Source organism: Polypterus senegalus, chromosome 12 (assembly GCF_016835505.1).
Source record: "Polypterus senegalus isolate Bchr_013 chromosome 12, ASM1683550v1, whole genome shotgun sequence".
Lineage (NCBI taxonomy): Eukaryota > Metazoa > Chordata > Cladistia > Polypteriformes > Polypteridae > Polypterus > Polypterus senegalus.
The window spans coordinates 128,493,744-128,514,627 of record NC_053165.1 but is presented as its reverse complement, the minus strand read 5'-3'; the positions used below and the strand labels follow the sequence as shown (position 1 = coordinate 128,514,627).

The window sequence follows — 20,884 nt, the reverse complement described above, 5'->3', positions numbered from 1 at the left end:
GTAATATAAATAAAGTCTACTTTTGGACTTTTATCTGGTGTCTTGGACAAGGGTTCAAGGGAGCGATAGTGCCCCCAATCTGTCACACCTTTAAGTACCACAACACCCTATTGGCTCTAGGGGTTGGACAGAAAACCTAGAAATTTGCTTGCTTTACTTCACCCTCTCTTTCTCTTAACAAACTCATGAAGGACCATCTCACACCATGAACAAAAAAAGGACAGCACAATGAACAGCACAGCTTGGTAGCCATACTGAGACAGGCATGCGGCCTGTTCTGAAGAAAGCTGACCACAAATGATGCCTTAACTAGAGCCATTTTAAGTAACTAACAAGTCTGTGTGACGCCTGAAACTACACATCACCATTTTATCAGGTTGTACGGTTTCCAATATTCAAATGTACTTTGCATATTGTTATTATTTATGAATATTATCAATAATACATTGTTTAACTTGTAACTTAACTCCTGCTTGTCTTTTACTACACCTAATTGCCTGAGGTTATACATGCAGAAAGGAAGGTGGGGAGAAGTTATATACTATAATACCTTATAAACAGTGGTAAGTCTGAGATATTTGAGGCATTCTGACAAAGGCAACATATTAATAATACAAAAGGGGAAAGTAGATCAAAATATTACTCTAATAAGGCTGCAACTAATGATTATTTTGGTAGTCGACTAATCATTCAATTTATTTTTCAATTAGTCACGATTATTTCATGCCTGACTATTTTGATGCCTGCGACCTGTGGTTGCACATCCTGTTCTGGGCTCCAGTGCATGTCTTACCTCATCTGCTCATGTCTGTCAACCTGTGAATGACACCCTGATGTCTCTGCATTAACACGATTAAAATTAATAATAATTGAATTAAAATAACCAGTGAAACATATGAATCTGAAAAGTCAGATGTTGTTATAATTGTGTGACCATCACAATAAAAAGCAAATACATTAAACAATACAAACTAAAGTGCATGTAGTCTTTAAACAAAAAAAGTGCATTTAACTTAACCAAAAAATACACCGTTAAAATTGAAACATTTTTCATATTTTAGTACTAAATGACAAAATGTAGACATAAACTATATAATATGCAAAGCCTGAAGTGCAAAGATCAAATAAACACTTTCACAAAAGGTTCAGGGATACAATAGCTTCTGTGGTTCAGCAGTAGGAATTGCAGACTTATAATCAAGAGTTCCCCAGTTCGATCCTGACTGCCTTGTATATTTACCGTTTGAGTAGTGAGTTGCTCTTATTGTTAATATTATACAATAAACACATACATTTGATTTGTGTCTGTAACAGCCACTGTATTAAATGTATAGTACTTGTAAAAGTTAGTTTTTTTTTCACTTTTATTCTGTCAGTCACAATACATACTACTGCTCACCCAGGGATCTGACACTGTTACTTTTTATCTGCAGCTAGGAATAACTATAGATGTGAGTGGTGTTTTGAGACAATCGAACTGGAAATTCTCTGATCTGGATGGTTGAAGAAAAAGACAAATATATGTGACATTTTGAAGAAATCATTGTATGACATGAATAGTACGAATCAAAAAACATCATTGCACTTTTTTACTTTTATTTTCTCAGTCTCTTTCACGCTCTCCTTCCCCCCCGATCTGACCCTAACTAACTAACTAACAGCGGCAGCATAAATTCTCAAGAGACGGCAGCATCACATCTCCAGGTTGCATTCGTTTCAGATGCTCACGCATTGCAATGGTGCTGCCGTGAAAAGAAAGCTCCGCTTTACATAATCTGCATTCAACTTTTTTTCTTTTTCGGTGAAGTGCTCCCTCACTTTAGAAAGTTTCTGTCTCTATTTTTTTCCATCTCCTTCCCCTTCCTCTATCTGACTTGCTATTGTAACCACGTTTATTTTCCTCTACATTCTTCTTCTCCTCAGATGTTCTTCTTCGTTGGTAGGACTGTGTGAAGTCTTGACAAACAATAACAAATGATCCTGCCCCTAGATGTTCATGTAGTGCATTGCAGTTACAAAAACCAATGCGGTTCTTTGTGACTGGAGCCTCTATTGAAGGTTCTGTTCATGACGCGTCGACAATAAAAAATCCGTGTCGCTGATTTTTTGTAGTTGACGTCATCGATTACGTCGACTATTCGTTGCAGCCCTATACTTACCAAGACAAAAATGACTGAATTGTCATTTTGCATCTGAATTGCTACTGCAAATAAAATAGAGTATGTACAAATGCTTTTGCTGATCCAATTCTGTGTATGTGTCAGTTTTTGTACAAGCCCATGCTGAATTGCTCTAACCTGATTTCTAGTATTTATGCAAACCAAGGCATTCTCAGACTGACTGTTCTGCTTATTGTGTATTTAATATTAAGATGCAAGCAAGTGTACATTAGAATGAGTGCTCCATGCTAACATCTCTTAAAAAATAGAAAAAGTGGTGTCATTTTCAATTTTTTAATTTTGCTGTTGATGTAAGGTGAAAATGGAAAATGGATTAATGAATTTAATGAATTGAACAGCCTATAAAAGAAAAGGAAAATAATTTAAGTGAAAATAAAGAATATCATAGAAGTTAAGAATCAGCCTCACCAAGGATAGAAAATATAACAAAGACAAGGACACGGGTAAACATAACCCTGAGATCAATAATTACTATTATCTATTGTAATCGTCTGTTACATGTAGGAACTTTTATACAATCAAGAGAAAACTTGGAAATGTATTTATTAAAATGGCAAGATTAGTTAAACTATTTAGGCACAAACAATGTGTTAATTTATTCATGAAGCCGTTGCTGTGACTGTAAAAAAAAGAATTGCATGGGCATTTGTATACCTTTTAGTAGCACAATACATACAACTAGATAATTAAAAATCAAGTTGATTTAAAATAACTACCAATGAAAAATCTGTATTTTCATGATAATCTAAAAGCAGAGTTACTGTATCTTCTGCATATTTAAAACTGTGCTTAGCAATCACTTATGTACAAAATGCACAGATTAGGGAGGAAACAAAACCTTGTAAAGATGACAGAGTAGAGTTAAACTTTGTTGGTTATAATTCAATAGAAAAGAAAACAGTATCAGAATTAGTATTGCATGAGCTTCATATTTAGCCAACTTTTCATCAAAGAAATTCAGCTGAATGGAATTAAATGCACTGGTAACAACTACAAACAAAATATCAACTATATTTTGTATAAGCCCCAGATGCATAAAATTGTTGTTCAGCAGTACTGAAAGGACACCCTTTCATCCATATGAAAGGTATACTGTTTAAAATCTAAGAGGGCTGTAACCTCAGAAGGTGTTTTAACATCTGCTCAAAATGCTTGAAATCTATGAAACAGAAAGACTAATGGAACATAGGTCACTAAGTTTGTTTGGTCTACTGTTACTGGTAGTAAAAATTTAATACAATTTCCAAAAGTTAAAAACTTCTCCATTGCTCTGTTAACCATTAAAATAGCTTCTGAAAAGGGTGTGGTGAAAGTCAGAGTTTTACAACTGAAACCATCTGTGCCATGACTTTGTCCAGTTTAATAAATTTAAATTATGATCCAACCAAATTAACACTTTTTTCAAACCCTACAGAATAAACTGCTTCTGTGATGTTTGACAGTACACTTGTGATTTTTAACAGTCACAAGAAGTTTAAGATACAGTATACATGTAGTTTACACATATACTTTGTATACACCAACACACCTTGAATACACACACACACGTACACTATATTATATATATCCAAAAACTGAAATGTCAACAATGTGTAAATATCCAAAAATCACTTGACCCCACCACTCAATACTTGATTGAACCACTTCTATCAGCTAAAACAGCAAGTAGTCTTTTTGCATAGGACTGTATTAATATTACACAATTCTACAAAACTTCTCAAGCAACAGTGGGCTCATCGCAGATATTCAATAGGGTTAAATTAAGGACTCAGATTGGAACACTAAAGGACATTCATTTTATTAATTTGGAGACATTTCATTGTTGCTCTGGAAGTGTGCTTTGGGTTACGGTTTTGTTGAAAGATACATTTCCTCCTGTGTTTAAGTGTTCTGGCAGATGGGAATAGGTTTTCATCCAGGATCTGTACTGTACAGCACTCATCCTCCCATCCATCCTGGCAACATTTTCAGTCACTACTGCTGAAAAGCATTCCCACAACATGATGTTAGTGTCATGAAATTTTACAGTAGGGATGGTGTTTGCTGATCTAAATTTTTTTATGCCCCATACAATGGTGTGAAAAACTATTTGCCCCCTTCCTGATTTCTTATTCTTTTGCATGTTTGTCACACAAAATGTTTCTGATCATCAAACACATTTAACCATTAGTCAAATATAACACAAGTAAACACAAAATGCAGTTTTTAAATGATGGTTTTTATTATTTAGGGAGAAAAAAAATCCAAACCTACATGGCCCTGTGTGAAAAAGTAAAGGCTCCCTTGTTAAAAAATAACCGTTCAGGAACAAATGAGAACAGAAGTAATTGAGATCTATCAGTCTGATAAAGGTTATAAAGCCATTTCTAAGGCTTTGGGACTCCAGCGAACCACAGTGAGAGCCATTATCCACAAATGGCAAAAACATGGAATAGTGGTGAACCTTCCCAGGAGTGGCCGGCCGACCAAAATTACCCTAAGAGCGCAGAGACGACTCTTCCGAGAGGTCACAAAAGACCCCAGGACAACATCTAAAGAACTGCAGGCCTCACTTGCCTCAATTAAGGTCAGTGTTCACGACTCCACCATAAGAAAGAGACTGGGCAAAAACGGCCTGCATGGCAGATTTCCAAGACGCAAACCACTGTTAAGCCAAAAGAACATTAGGGCTCGTCTCAATTTTGCTAAGAAACATCTCAATGATTGCCAAGACTTTTGGGAAAATACCTTGTGGACTGATGAGACAAAAGTTGAACTTTTTGGAAGGCAAATGTCCCGTTACATCTGGCGTAAAAGGAACACAGCATTTCAGAAAAAGAACATCATACCAACAGTAAAATATGGTGGTGGTAGTGTGATGGTCTGGGGTTGTTTTGCTGCTTCAGGACCTGGCAGGCTTGCTGTGATAGATGGAACCATGAATTCTACTGTCTACCAAAAATCCTGAAGGAGAATGTCCGGCCATCTGTTCGTCAACTCAAGCTGAAGCGATCTTGGGTGCTGCAACAGAACAATGACCCAAAACACACCAGCAAATCCACCTCTGAATGGCTGAAGAAAAACAAAATGAAGACTTTGGAGTGGCCTAGTCAAAGTCCTGACCTGAATCCAATTGAGATGCTATGGCATGACCTTAAAATGGCGGTTCATGCTAGAAAACCCTCAAATAAAGCTGAATTACAACAATTCTGCAAAGATGAGTGGGCCAAAATTCCTCCAGAGCGCTGTAAAAGACTCATTGCAAGTTATCGCAAACGCTTTATTGCAGTTATTGCTGCTAAGGGTGGCCCAACCAGTTATTAGGTTCAGGGGGCAATTACTTTTTCACACAGGGCCATGTAGGTTTGGATTTTTTTCTCCCTAAATAATAAAACCATCATTTAAAACTGCATTTTGTGTTTACTTGTGTTATATTTGACTAATGGTTAAATGTGTTTGATGATCAGAAACATTTTGTGTGACAAACATGCAAAAGAATAAGAAATCAGGAAGGGGGCAAATAGTTTTTCACACCACTGTATATCACTTAGTGTTAAACCCAAAAAGTTCCATTTAACTCTCCACAAACCACAAGATTTGACTTCTTTGCAGTATCTTCCAAGTGACATCTTTTTTTCACTTTTGTTGATCTATTAACATGCTCTCCAACTGCAGTCACTGACTTCTGCAACTCAGGTAAAATGACAAGTGTCATCACAGTGTCCTATTTGATAAGTGCCATTCTTGATCAATAACTAAATTTGCAGGTAGTGCGGCTGAGGTTTCATATTTATTCTATTTCCACATGATGGGCTATATTTTAAGTTCCAACATATGTTTACTGCCTTTGCTTCGGACCTTATTTTACAGTAATCCACCTGACAATTCACTAATTTAATCACAACTGCTTTTCTTTATTTGTGCTTAGAAAACAGAGGTAAAATACTAAAGAAATTCTAATGTAAAAACAACAAACAAAAAATCTCAAAGGCAAACCAGAAATCTTTTCAAACATTTCTGAAAGTAATCTGAATACACCCAATGATAATAACACAGCCATTTCACTTAGAAGGCCCCAAGGTCATAGCTAAAGTAGCATCTAAGCACCATTAAAGATATGGAAAAAAAAAAATTACCTATTTTAAACACATCTGAAATTAGATAGATAGATAGATAGATAGACAGATAGATACTTTATTAATCCCAAGGGGAAATTCACATAATCCAGCAGCAGTATACTGATACAAAGAAACAATATTAAATTAAATGGTAATAAAAATGAAAAAATGAAAAAATAAAAATAAAATTAATGTTAGCATTTACTCCCCCGGGTGGAATTGAAGAGTTGCATAGTGTGGGGGAGGAACGATCTCCTCAGTCTGTCAGTGGAGCAAGACAGTGACAAAAGTCTGTCACTGAAGCTACTCCTCTGCCTGGAGATGACACTGTTCAGTGGATGCAGTGGATTATTCATGATTGACAAGAGTTTGCTTAATGCCTGTCGCTCTGCCACAGATGTTAAACTGTCCAACTTTACTCCTACAATACAGCCTGCCTTCTTAACAAGTATGTCCAGGCGTGAGGCGTCATTCATCTTTATGCTGCCACCCCAGCACACCACCGCGTAGAAGAGGGCACTCGCCACAACCGTCTGGTAGAACATTAATTAAGTAGATTGTCACAAAAAACTGCATTATAAATGTGTAGTAATAAATATTAACAAAACTACAAATACATTAATCCCAACAAAGTTTGAATAAATAGAGTATATTAACTACTAACCGAAGCCCGCTGTAGCATACGGCGGTGTAAGAATAGGAACGAAAAACGGTGAGAAAGAAATTCAGTATAATATAGGCTTAGGAAACCACTGTCGCAGTATAACGAAAATAGCAAGGAGCGAAACCAATGTCAATGGTTGAGAGAGTACCTTCCTGTAGCAGGTTACGGAAAACATAGACATATACAGATAGGCGCCGCATTCACTGTGTTGCCTAGTTGACAAAATAAGTCAGTGCGTCGGCCCTATTGCGAGTGGTAAAAGTGCCATTTAAACTAATACAGGTAGACGTGGAAACCGGGTTTTCTGATGAAAAAACAATAACGTTTTAAACAGTATCGTTTACATACAACAGATTTTGGCGAATCGTTTACATACAATTATTTATACACTAAATGTGTGTGTATCCCATGGTCTTAGAGTTGGTGGGCGGGGCTCTGTGAGTTGGCGATCGTGGCTCTCTGTCTTGCGTGTGGTGTAAAGTAAACGTGGCTCAGAGGTGCATGTGGACTTTTGCACAGACGAAAGCGACTGAGGCTGTGTTTGGTGAGTTGTTGTGCGCCTTGAGAGCAACGCTGGACTCGGGAGGACGGTTACAGTTGGCGTGCGTATCCCATGACGTGGTAGGAGGGTTAGAGTTGGCGGGCAGGCCTCTGTCGAGCGTATCCCATGGTCTTAGAGTTGACGGGCAGGGCTCTGTCTTGCGTGATCGCAGTGTCTTGCTTCCGCTCAGTGAATTATATATATATAGATTTTTAAAACACAAAAATAATCAAAAACACTTTTGGTAATTTAATAAAATATCTTAATATGTTCATTTATTTGCAGATAATAATGATTTTTTAAAAAAAAGTTGCATTACATGAAGAATTCAGTAGAATCACTATTCCAATTAATGTTGCTAAATACAGGCCTGTACACATATTGTGTAACTGTTGATGCAGAATATGGCATTAATGTGTTTATAAATATTAGGCAAGGCCTGCTGATAAGGATAGTTCGTTTATGAAAATTGTTTATAAAAGCAAAACAAAAACTACATTACCTCAGAAGAACACATTTCATTCTTATTCTCTTGCTGCAAGTCTCTTGACATCTGGCTGAAATCTGGATTTTTAATGCCATGAATGAGGCCAATGTGATTCTTCAGCATAAAATGCTTTGAAAAAGTCATCTTTTCATCTGTGCAATACCTTTAGAACATCAATACGCAAATTAAATTACAAAAATAAAGATAATCTTTTATAATATGTACAAGTAAAGCATATATACATTTTATAAGATTATGGTCTGAATTACAGATTACTTATATTGAACTGTTCAAACTAGAAAAAATGTTTTATGGTATTCTGAGAGTTTTAATATCACAGCTAAAGGTTTCTGTAGCTCTTTTAATCCTAAGGTGTCACTGCTACTTATGCTCTATTAATCTTATGATGTACACATTAACATACTGTAATATAGGAACTTCACACAGCCATGTTCTGTGAATTAGTTGTACTAAACACTCTGTGATTTCAAATAAATAAATATCTGATATGGCTAGAGGAGAAAACAACATTATGAAAAAAACTCTAGACTCAGGAAAGTAAAGCTAAAGTAACTCTGCCAGGACACAACTCTGGAAGGGGAACCTTGGCATGCACAATTACTATGAATTAAGTACTTACTGTTTTAAAAGATAAGGTGATACTATTCCTAATAAATTACAGCATAACCTTCTAGAAGTGAAGTCAGGTATCTCTCTCTCTTATAGAATAGCCAGCTTATCAAAGGCAGTATTTCTTACTATATAATTTCTCTATACTAGTGATGTAAGTGTACATAAAACTGGTAGGTGTTTATTACAGAACTGTCCATGTACAATCTAGAGGCAGAAAGACAAGACTAAACTAAAGTATTAAGGAAAAGTAGGCACCTGATGCACTGGCCTAAGTACATCAGCAAGAGTAACACTATTGGTGTTTTAACATAGGAAAGCACTATGGCAGTAATGTGAAAGGGTTCCCACAGGAAAAAAAACAAAACATAGTTAACATTAATCCAACAGATGGAAATAAATAATTGAACTAAGACCGAGAACAACCTGAAACAACTTATGCCGAGTGACATATGGGTTACAATCTGCTAACGTACTGTGAGCAACCGTGGTGCCAAAAGATACCTATCAGAATGTTTAACTCCACCATCAATAATGGGATATGGCAGTTAACTAATCAATTAAGCTACTCTACTTGTCAGCAAAAAGCAAGAGATTGCGCACTTGCAATGGGCTAAACTATAAATACACTTGGGGACTAGGAAACCAGTGCACAATGAATCTTTATTCCAACCAGTTCATGTTGATAGTGGAAAGAGAAAAAAAAAAATCAGCAGTAAATTTTATTTATAAAGCACATTTAAAACAACAGAAGTTGACTAAAGTTCTGTGTAGCTTCCATAAATACATAAATACATATAAAGATAAAATAAATACACAAAAAGCTGATCAAATAAATAGTATAAATATTATGGGAAATAGTAAGTAAAAAAAAAAGTTTAAAAAGCTAAGGCAAAAAGAAAGGCTTTCAGGTAAGATTTAAAAGTAACGAAAGTTGGTGCTGACCTAATATAAAAAGGTAGACTGTTCCAACGCATAGGGGCAGCTACTGCAAAAGCACAATCCCCTCTTAAGCTTAGGTCTAGTGCTTGGCTTTAGCCAACACCCCCACATAACAGAAACATGCTTTAACAATGAACTTAATTTGTTTATCATATTTGACTTATTCTGAGTGTAAATGATGGACCAATTCAGTAAACAAACGTAGTTAGAAAAGATGCCACTCAGTGTATCATATTAGGTGAAACACAGTAACTAAAATTAGTTGCACATTTGCAATCTAAACTTTGTACACTGAATTTTTATCTGAATCTTGCAGTTAGTGGAGAACGATCTGTCCTGGAAATATTGTTCCAGCCATATTAGATTCCTTTTGTTTTGCAGTCATTTTAGGTTTGAACAATAAACATTAAATCAGTTTAATTTCTTAAGATACTGACCAATAGTTGAAGCAATGAAATTATGTTTACATTTTGTTGTAGAATTTGATTTAGGCTAGGGTTTATTAAAAAAAAAATTATTGTTTCTTGGAATGTGATATAAAACACTGATAATCTCTTAGGGCTGAAGAAACATTTTGGTTTAAAAAATAAAAATTACTGAATTAAAAAGTGCACTTATTCACATATTAGAACTGAACTCTGAAAAAAGTGTTCAATAAATAAAGTTAAAGTGAATAGTTACTTACCAGCAAGTGTACACTTTCTTTCCATTATGATCATTGCGAGTGTGTCTTTTTAAACTGGCTGAAGAACTAAATGATCTCTCACAATGTCGGCATGGGTATCTCTTCACTGACTAAAATAAATACATAAAGTTAAGTTTGCAATAAAGATACATAATCCATATGTTTAGTGTTTTTATGTATATTAAAAATATATGTTCTCATCCTGAACATAACCACAAGGTAATTGAATTTATTCTATTCTGGCTACTGCTTGCCTATAACATACACAGCAGGTAGTATTTTCTCAGACATGACCACGACTCCAGATTTGCAGATATGTTAATGACTGTGACACACTTGGATGCAGATTATACCAGCGTGTACTGGTCAGACGGATATCAGCATCTGCAAAAAGTTATGTGACAAATATCAGGTCATGGAACTAGATGCTCACCATTCTCGGGTTATGCCTTCATAGTCTGCCTATGAAAATCACAAGCAAAAGTGGATGTTAGGTGCATCCTTAGTGAAGTTTTACACACGTTTTTAAACTAGGGATGCACCTAGATACTACTGGGTACTCGTATCAGTCTGATACTTCCCTTCACCTACTCGAACTCTATATGTTCCATCTTATCACGTTTTAAGAGTATCTAACAAGTACTGACTTGACAGTTTAAAAAGAGTCTAGGTGTAAAGGTTGCAAAGCTTTAAGCTAACTGGAAGTAAATCAGTAAGTGACTGGAATCTTCCTCTCATACAGAAGATATAAAGAATATGTTATTACTCAAAAAATATAAGATGACTGCTTTTTTGCTGGAGAAATGAGGAAGCAAGTTGTGCAAAACAATCAACATTAAACACATGGCATTTGAATATCATTCAGATATCATTGAGTGTTTAATCTTTTTAATTGTTCAGGTTTATTCCAGGTGCAATATTAAATTTGAAGAAAAAAAAAACAAAGTGTGTGAATTTATTTAACATCACCCTTTAATATTTGTAATAAAATTCAAAAGTGTAAAAATCTTTTTGTTCTGTATTGTGTTAACCACTGCTGACACTGTCATTTGCTGAAGGACTAAATTATGCTTCAAGAAGAAGAACCATGGTGGTGGTGCAGCCAAACTTTCTCATTAATTCTGTTTCTGTGTAAAGTGATCACTATGAACTTATGCTAATAACAAAATAAAAAAATAACTTATATAAAAATAAGCACACATTCATTCCCAAATCACAAAGTGTCACTATGCTAATTTTCATTGTGAAGTGATTGACGGCTCTTTCATTGTATGATAGTGCTTTCATTTTATAAATAGCATTTGTATATACACTGATTGGCTGCTGATAACGTCATGAATTTTGCAAAAACCTCCCCAATGCTTCCAACCCCCTCTATAAATTTTGCTTGCACAGCCTTTAATTCTCTGTTACTTGCAATTCAGATATACTGCATCTCCAAATAAAACTCAAAAGTTACAACTTCTGTTTGAAAGTTTTTCAAATAAAAAAACAAAGAAATCCACACTGCAAAATTCAAATTATGCAATGCTGTTTCTATACATGTAATTTAAGCATCTGAAAATTGGTCACTTCCAGAATAATTCTATTCTTGTTTTTGAGTGGTTAGCATGTACAGTATTTGTCATTAGTAATAAATAATAATAGAAGGGAAAACAAACAAAATCACAATGAAGCCTTTTGTGTATTCAGTTAATTAATTTGTTAACCCCATAAAGACTCAGAGTCTCAATTTATACATAATGAGCATACCTTAGTGAAGCAACCTGTTTCTTAATCCTTTTTAGGAAAGGTACAAAAGTAAAATAAAATGTCAAAACACTTTCTCTTTGAATAAGTCATTTTGTGGGGTACAATGCACTGTGGTACTATGCTATTTGTTTACTTTTTGGTTTTCCAGTTTTTATTCCAGCAATTTTCCTATTAATAGCCTGTCCAAATAATTCTGAAATTTTATCAACAACAGTTCTAAAATTTGCTTTGAGTTATTTGAAATTCTAAATCTGACACTTCCTTTAGGCAATTACATGATCCCCACCTATAACAGTTGTCACCTTCTTATTTTATGTATAATGCAATGCAAAGAGCAGAGTTTTAACTTTCTTCATATTATAACAAATCCCCATGCATGGGAGTTTGCCCAACCAGTCTACATGTGTTTTGTGGACTCAGGATTTGGTGGGCTCAGGATTAGGTCACTGCTCTTTGCAGATGATGTTGTCCTGTTTGCTTCATCAGGCCGTGATCTTCAGTTCACTCTGGATCGGTTCGCAGCCAAGTGTGAAGTGGCAGGGATGGGAGGGGTTGGGAGTGAGATCCTGCCCCAAGTGGAGGAGTTCAAGTATCTCAGGATCTTGTTCATGAGTGAGGGAAGAATGGAGCAGGAGATCGACAGGCGGATCGATGCAGCGTCCACAGTGATGCAGGCTCTGCATCAGTCTGTTGTGGTTAAAAAGGAGCTGAGCCGTAAGGCAAAGCTCTCAATTTACAGTGCATCCGGAAAGTATTCATAGCACATCACTTTTTCCACATTTTGTTATGTTACAGCCTTATTCCAAAATGGATTAAATTAATTTTTTTCCTCAGAATTCTACACACAACACCCCATAATGACAACGTAAAAAAAGTTTACTTGAGGTTTTTGCAAATTTATTAAAAAAAAAAACCAAAAAACTGAGAAATCACATGTACATAAGTATTTACAGCCTTTCGGGAGGAGCTCAGAGTAGAGCCACTGCTCCTCCGCATCAAGAGGTGTCAGATGAGGTGGCTCGGGCATCTGATCAGGATGTTCCAGGCACGTCTAACAGGGAGGAGGCCCTGGGGAAGACCCAGGACACACTGGAGGGACTATGTCTCTCGGCTGGCCTGGGAATGCCATGGGATTCCCCCGGAAGAGCTAGAAGAAGTGGTCGGGGAGAGGGAAGTCCGAGCATCTCTGCTCAAGCTGCTGCCCCTGCGCCCCAATCTCGGATAAGTGGAAGAGGATAGATGGATGGATACTGCTGTGTAATGTTTTTGTTCTGTAACATGCCCTATAATGCTATTAGCTTTTAACTGCAAAAGTATACTATATTGCAAAAAGTATGTGGACTCCCCTCCAAATTTCAGAGATCAGGTGATTCAGCCACACTCATTGCTACCAGCTGAATAAAATATAGCACACAGCCATGCAATCTTCATTGACAAACACTGGCAGTAGAATGGATCATACTGAATAGCTCAGTGACATTAAATATGGTACTATCATAGGATGACACCTTTGACACAAATTAGTATGTAACATTTCTGCTCTGACAGATCTGCCCCAGTTAAAGGCAAATGCTGTAACTGTGAAGTAGAAGTGTCTGCATCAGCTACAAAGCAGCAGACCACACAAACTCATAGGACGGGGAGGCTGAGTGCTGAAGCATACAGCATTCCAGACTGCACAGTTCCTATATTTGAGCTAGGCCCCTTGGATCCAGTGAAGGGTGTGGTTAGTGCTACAGCATACATTCACTTCAGACAATTGTACACTTTGCAAGAACAGTTTGAGGAAGACCCTTTTCTGTTCCAGTTTGAGTGTGCCTCTGTGCTCATACCTAGGTCCATAAAAATATGGTTTTGATGAATTTGGAGTGGAGGAACACCAATAGCATGCAGAAAGCTATGACCTCAGCCCTACTGAATACTTTCAGGTTGAATTGGAATGCTGATGCAAGCCAGGTCTTCTTGTACAACATCAGGACCTGACCTCACAAATGCCCTTTGGCTTAATGGCACATATTCTCACAGACATATTCCAAAATCTCGTGCAAAGCCTCCTCTGAGGAGTGGAGGCTGTTACAGATACAATGGGGAAAGCAACTCCATATTAATGCCCATGGTTTTGGAAAGGGATATCCAACAAGCTCATATAGGTCTGATGGTTAGTTGTCCACAAACTTTTGCCCATATAGTTTAAATATTTAATGATCTAGTTTAGGGATACTCTGATTAATCAAAACTGGCTGAGTTTTACTAAAAAAGACTCAATTGGTGATCAGTAAAAAGGCTTGTCACAAAAAATTATATTTTCAGCCCCTGGTTTTCTAAGCTTTATGTATATTTAGTTGCAGTGTTCCTTTACACTTTAGTGTCTGGAGTGTTTTTTTTTCCTGTCCTCCCTGGCCATCAGACCTTACTTTTATGCTATATTAATTAGTGTTCCCTCATTTTAATTCTTATTCATTTTCTCTTTTTTCTCTTTCTTCGTCATGTAAAGCACTTTGAGGTACATTGTTTGTATGAAAGTGTGCTATATAAATAAATGTTGTTTATTCAAGGTATTATGGTAGGTGAATATGCGCATATCTTTTTTTTTTCTTCAGCTGCAAACGTTCTGCAGTGTAAGCAAAAAGCAGCAAGTTGAAGCTTGTTTTATCAGTAAATGAGAGGTGATTGGTATACTAGCCTTTACGTTAAAGAAAGTGAAGTGATAAACTGAAAAAAAAAGTAATTGGCAAAATAGTCCTGTGTAACTAGAGAAATGGCAAGACAAACTACTTTAATTCAGATCTTTTTTTTTTGTCCTTTAAATTAAAGCAGATACTGCTCAAGTTTAGACAGCGAGCTTGTTTAAAATGCAGCAGCTTACACTTTTAATTGAAAAAGATAAAAGACAAATTTGAAATTGCTGTTTAGTAAACAATAGGCTTTTTTAAAAGATTTGTACTGTGTTTATTATTTGTTGCTGTTTGTCATACAGCATATGTTTTGATAAGAAACAAGTACTACATAGTTAAAATAGTAATCCATATTTTATAATTACACCTCAAGCATTATGAATATCTGGTTGATACACTGAAGAAAAAAAAAACACCCACATAGATACAGTAAATTTATATTTTCACAGCAAAAAGCTGCAAAATTAATGATTTAAAGTGTATATTTACATTTAAGAAGGGGTTAACTGCCAATATCAATTAACTGATTGTGTGAGAATATATATACTTATTTTGTTGTTAGAGAAATGGTGAAAATATTTTTTTAATTAAACCTTGTTTCAGATAAGTACATTACATAAAAATATGATAGCTTGTAATTATGAGAAGCATTTTCTTTTATGCCATATGTATTATTGATAAATATTTTTTGTACATATTTTATTAGTTGAAGTATGTATTTTAAGGAAACTTAATTTATTTTACTATTTTATGGTCACTGAAAAATAAGCCTGCAGAATTTAATTTTGTTAATAGAAAATAAACAGTTAACATCAGTGGCCTATAGTTTAATTATCAAAATGCACTTTAATATATATACAGTATGACTTCTGTTTGTCTGATTATGCAGGAGATTAGTGTAAAAAGTTTTTTTAAAGGGATAAAGAATAAACAAATAAATGAATTGGCCAATCAATTGTTGCTTATCTGCCTTAAAAAACCTGATCAGAATATTCCTAATCTAATTTAATGTTTTTATTACAGCTAATATAAAGAAAAAAGTTTAAATCACTAACAACAGGTAATTATCTTTTTTTATAAATTGACATGTTAGTAGGAATTCCTGTGTACCGACAGAGAATAGTTTTAAAGGAGTGTTTCAAAATGTTGAGTCTTAATCTACCCCTCTTGCTAAATTAGTCTAATGTCTGCTATCTTCTAATGTCTTGCTTCTCATTTCATGAAGTAAAAAATATTAATATTTGCTTACTACTGTACTTTACCTCATTAAAGTACGAAATATGGAACTAAGTATGTAAAACTGTCGAAGACAGTCAGAGACAGACAGAAACAGATGTTTATGTATGAATTATTGATACAGAAACTTTAAGAACTTTACATGTTTAGCATATAATGGCATGCAACAATATCTGTTAGCTATACTCTAAGTATTAAAGAGAAAGTGACTTAGTAGGATAACTATAAATAGTAAAACAAAAGATCTTTCAATTTCAAGTCCTTGACTATTCATTAACAAACCTTGGTAAAAAGCAAATCTAAGTGTCCTTTGTGGTATAGGAAAGAGCTTAATATACAGCAGAACACTTTTAAACACAGAAGTATAACCAAAGAAATCTCTGATGGAAGGTCATTACCAAAAACAAAATTGTAATATAGGTCAGCATTGGCAAAATTTGTTTTATTGACTGTCATTTGATTTTTAACTGTTTAAATACCACATTTGATAAACACTGATATAGTTCTCTACATTTACATACAATATTTCTCTTTTTACCCACCAGTTAAGATTTAATAACAAGAAATTATGTTTACCTTTCCATGACTTTTCTTCATATGATGTACATATGCCTCTCTATCTTGAAGCATCTGCGAACACACTGCACAGTTCCAGCCTGCCTTTTTTAAATTGGATTCTGATTTCGGCATAGGTGTATCTTTCAAGTTGTCTGTGCTATTAAGCTGTCTGATAGTACTAAAGAGTACCTTATGATCAGATGATAGATTTACATTATTTCTTAGCGTTTCAGGTACCTCTTTTGTTTGTGGAGCAGCATGTACACTCTTTAATAAAAAAAAAAGAAGAAAAAAGGCATAACCACATACATTTTTTTAAATTATAACAAGCTACTTAGAAAAACAAAAAGAATCAATAAAAGTTTAATTTCAATAAAAAGTGAAAAGTGGCTTTTAGGATTACAATTCCTTCATTTTTCAAATATATGAAATATATTGGAATTTGAAGCAAATTTCCAACATTTTTCAAATATATGAAATATATTGGAATTTGAAGCAAATTTCCAACATTTTTCAAATATATGAAATATATTGGAATTTGAAGCAAATTTCCAACTTTCTTGTATATAATGTGTATTAAGATTTTGAAAAGACATTTCTTGTTAGTAACTGGAAAATTTACATTTACATTTTATCAACATATACAAAACTGAAAAAATTATCTAGCCACTTTCACTTACATTAAAAAATACAATTTGGAAGAAACTATGATACAGAACAAATTAAACTGATTTACAAAACAGAAATATAAAAATATATAAATTCAAACATATTCAAACCTTGAAATGTTGCATCAACAACATCTTTTGCATAAATGCAAGTTGACATTCAGGGCATTTGAACACACAGATTATCTGTTTACTGATGTGCTGAAATAATGACTTCTTGTTGTTAAACATGATCTCACAGGAGCACCTATAGATCAACCTAAAAAATATTCATAGTTTAAAATAATTGCTTGCTGGTACATGCCCTCAATATACAAAATATGACAATATTTCATGTTCAGAAGCTAAAATTAACAATCTTGAAAGAAAATGTATGACATTAACAAATTGTCACAGATTATTCATAAAGGTATTTATATCCAGAATGTTCAGGAAATTGACTTAATCACAAATATTAATCTCTGGTTAATTGTATCTTCGTTTTTGTCACTAAATTGCAAAGCACTCCCATTTTTTCCGTTTAATGCCAACACTATTTAGTTGGTAAGAAAAAACCCAAGCTTTAAAGCATTTTGTAGAATTAAACAAGATACCTGATTTATTTAAAAACACTTATACTTTATTTATATGCATCTTTATACAAAAATAAATGTAAGAACTTAAATTCCATTAAACAAACAAAACCATAAATACTATATATATTACTTACTGTGTGGATGCATTGGTTGTTGCATGTTTCTTTTGTATGTGTGAGATTACACCTTCTGCTGATCTATAGGCCATTGTGCAAACAGAACACTTGTGTAGAATTTCACAATGTTTTTGTTCTGTGTGACTTTTAAGTTGATGAAAATACATGAACACACTATCACAGTGAAGACACCTGTTGAAACAGAAATAAAAAAGCAAAAGAAGTTAAAACGGCATAAGATATCAAATTGTCCTAAAATAACTCTTGTGGCTTGAAGGAAGCACAACTCCCCAAAACTGACCCAGACAGATGCACACATAAATTCTTTCACGCATGGAACCCAAAAGGGGTGTGCCGAACTTCAACTCCCATGAAACCCTGTGGGAATCTGAGGCACCGCTGCAATGCATGGGAGCTGCCATCTAGAGTTCCGGGGGAGGTAGTGTCCGGTGCATGCTCTCTCCCAGCATCCCAGCTGGAATAGCAAAATATAGGTCAGATCCCGTTATAGTGAATACCGAAGTAACAAAATTTTCAGAATAACGAATACCTTTTGTTGGCCTGGACAAAAGTTCATACAACATCATGTTTAACAGATTTTGTCTTAACAAAACTTTAATTTCGGTACAACAAACATTTCTTTTGACCAAAAATGGCCACCAAAGATAATAATATAATGTAGAAAACACTTAATGCAGAGCCTATACTTTTGCAGAGTCTCGGGAATTCAAAAGAAAGTTACAGTCTGTTGAGAAGTTTCCGGTCTCAGACAGACATCATACAAGTATAGCTGAATTCTGAGTCAGTGCTGCACTGAGCATCTGCATGGGTAGTTTTGTTGTATGCGGATCATGCACTGTTTAAGTTTCACAGTGCTTCTTGAAATTTTATTTGTGATGAACAAAAAAAAGTAAGAAACGGAGTCAGTGTACACTGAAAAAAAAATCTCAATTTCATTCTGTATTCAAACCTATATTTCTATTAAAATAGTTACATCTAACATCTCATTTTCCAATAAAATATGTTTTGCAGTATAAGAAGCGCTGTTTTTTTATACAGGTATCGTCAAGCTTGGTTCACACAATTGCAGGAGACACAGGAAGGCGAGTCCAGGTTTCCAAGGAAAATAAAGGTACTTTATTACTGTATACAGAAGGCAGGTTCAGTCTTAAGACTTCATTCAAAATAGGAGCCGTGACTTTAGTACTCAAGTACATGAGATAGGAGCTGTGACACAGGGGCAACTGTCTTGGTTTAGCACACATCTTCAGATTAGTACAACACCAGCGGCTTGGAATCATCACTCTGGCAGACCAGGAGAGTGTGAAGAAGAGCTGTTTAAAGTCTGGTATTAAATGTTCTAAACATTATGCAACAAGCACGTTACCCAATAAGCCTGATCCTGCAGAGGACAACCAATTGCTTTGCGCAAGCTCAATATGTGTTCTGGCAGCACCCATTCTTAACACTGCAAATAATTCATTACTGAATAGCTCAAGTCCTGATTCCCTGAAAGTGTCAGTTATGAGACGAGAAGTTCCCTATTTTTCAAAATGAGTCTTATGGGTCTAAGGACACTGGGTGACATTGTTGACGACTCTGGGCTCCTTCCCTTCCACTCATTTAGAGTGTTTATATGTACTTTAATAATCTGATTAGTCACAGAAACCTGATTTCTATAATGCCAAATAAACCATTGTTTTGATTAGAGAATTTGGTTTATTGGTCTCTGAAAAACCCGATTAACAAAGGTATATTGCTCTGCAAATAATCCAATTAGCTGGCCATGTAAACCCTTAACACTTAAGTCAAAGTGAACTTTATTGTCATCTGAAGCATTTACAAGTATACAGACAGACGGAATTGCGAAGCTCAGGACACAGGGCCCACAGTGTAACAACATGACATGTAAATAATAAATTAAAAATAGAATTAAAATTTAAATTTAAAATTAAAATTAAAACACAAACAAGACATTGTGCAAAGACAAGACAAAGAAGTAGCAGTAATATTGATGTATAGTTATCAATATGAACATTGATGCAATGTATGGTATTTATTTTGCAATCTAGATACATAAATATAGTCAACAAATATGTAATATAATAAATAAATAAATAATAGATATAGATAATACAGAAATTATCAGTGTATGATAATAGTTGTTTAAGACATGTGTAAACAATGACAGGTTAGAATGTTTCACAGCAGAAGGATATCAAGAGTGTCAAAATACTTAAAGGTCAGTATGAGATTTTCAGCTGTTTTCTACATGCACACTTGTCTTTGCAGGAAAGTGGCCTGCATGTACAAAAGTTCTGTTTTTAGAGGTGTCTGAGGTAGTGTGGAAGATCCCAGGGTGCAGCATGGTGTTAAGGAGTCTGACAGCTTGGGGGTAAAAACTCTCCAGCAGCCTGGCAGATCTGGCTTTGATGCTGCAGTATCTTCTCTTGGATGGCAGAAGTGTAATAAATCAATGTGAGGGGTGTAAGGGGTCCTTCACAATGCTGCAGGCATTGCGGATACTGCGTTTGTAAAATATGTCCTGTAGTGAAGGGACAGGCACCCCAATAATATTCTCTGCCGTCTTCACTATCCTTTGCAGGCGCTTGCGGTCGGAAATGTTGCAGTTACCATACCAGACAGTGATGCAGCTGGTCAGAACACTCTTAATGGTGCCTCTTTAGAACATAGTGACTTAGTAGTACTTGATATACATAGTACTTGATAAACCTCTGGCGTTATCAGAATTACTAGATGCTATAAAGTCACTCCAAGGCGGAAAAGCAGCAGGCCCTGATGGCTACCCTGCAGAGTTTTACAAGAAATTCTCCGCTCAGCTAGCTCCCCTCCTATTAGCAACATTTACAGAAGCCAGAGATAACCAATCTCTCCCGCAAACCTTTCGCCAAGCACTAATCACTGTCTTTCCAAAACAAAATAAGGACTTATTACAATGTGCATCATACAGACCAATTTCACTTCTGAATAATGACGTTAAAATACTCTCTAAAATCATAGCCAGAAGGATGGAGAAAGTGCTCCCCTCTGTAATATCACAAGACCAAACTGGATTTA

General features: G+C 35.2%; 1 protein-coding gene across 2 annotated transcripts in view; it reads right to left on the bottom strand.

The window, feature by feature from the left end:
* znf592 (zinc finger protein 592) overlaps positions 1-20,884 on the bottom strand; it is a 98,725-nt gene that overhangs the window by 4,081 nt on the left and 73,760 nt on the right. For both annotated transcript variants that reach the window (XM_039773406.1, XM_039773407.1), the window contains 5 exons: positions 17,825-17,998; positions 17,227-17,374; positions 16,466-16,714; positions 10,227-10,336; positions 7,985-8,132 (listed from right to left, as the gene is read on the bottom strand). In XM_039773406.1, coding sequence (XP_039629340.1) covers positions 7,985-8,132; positions 10,227-10,336; positions 16,466-16,714; positions 17,227-17,374; positions 17,825-17,998 — 829 coding nt within the window. The remainder of the gene's footprint in view (positions 1-7,984; positions 8,133-10,226; positions 10,337-16,465; positions 16,715-17,226; positions 17,375-17,824; positions 17,999-20,884) is intronic.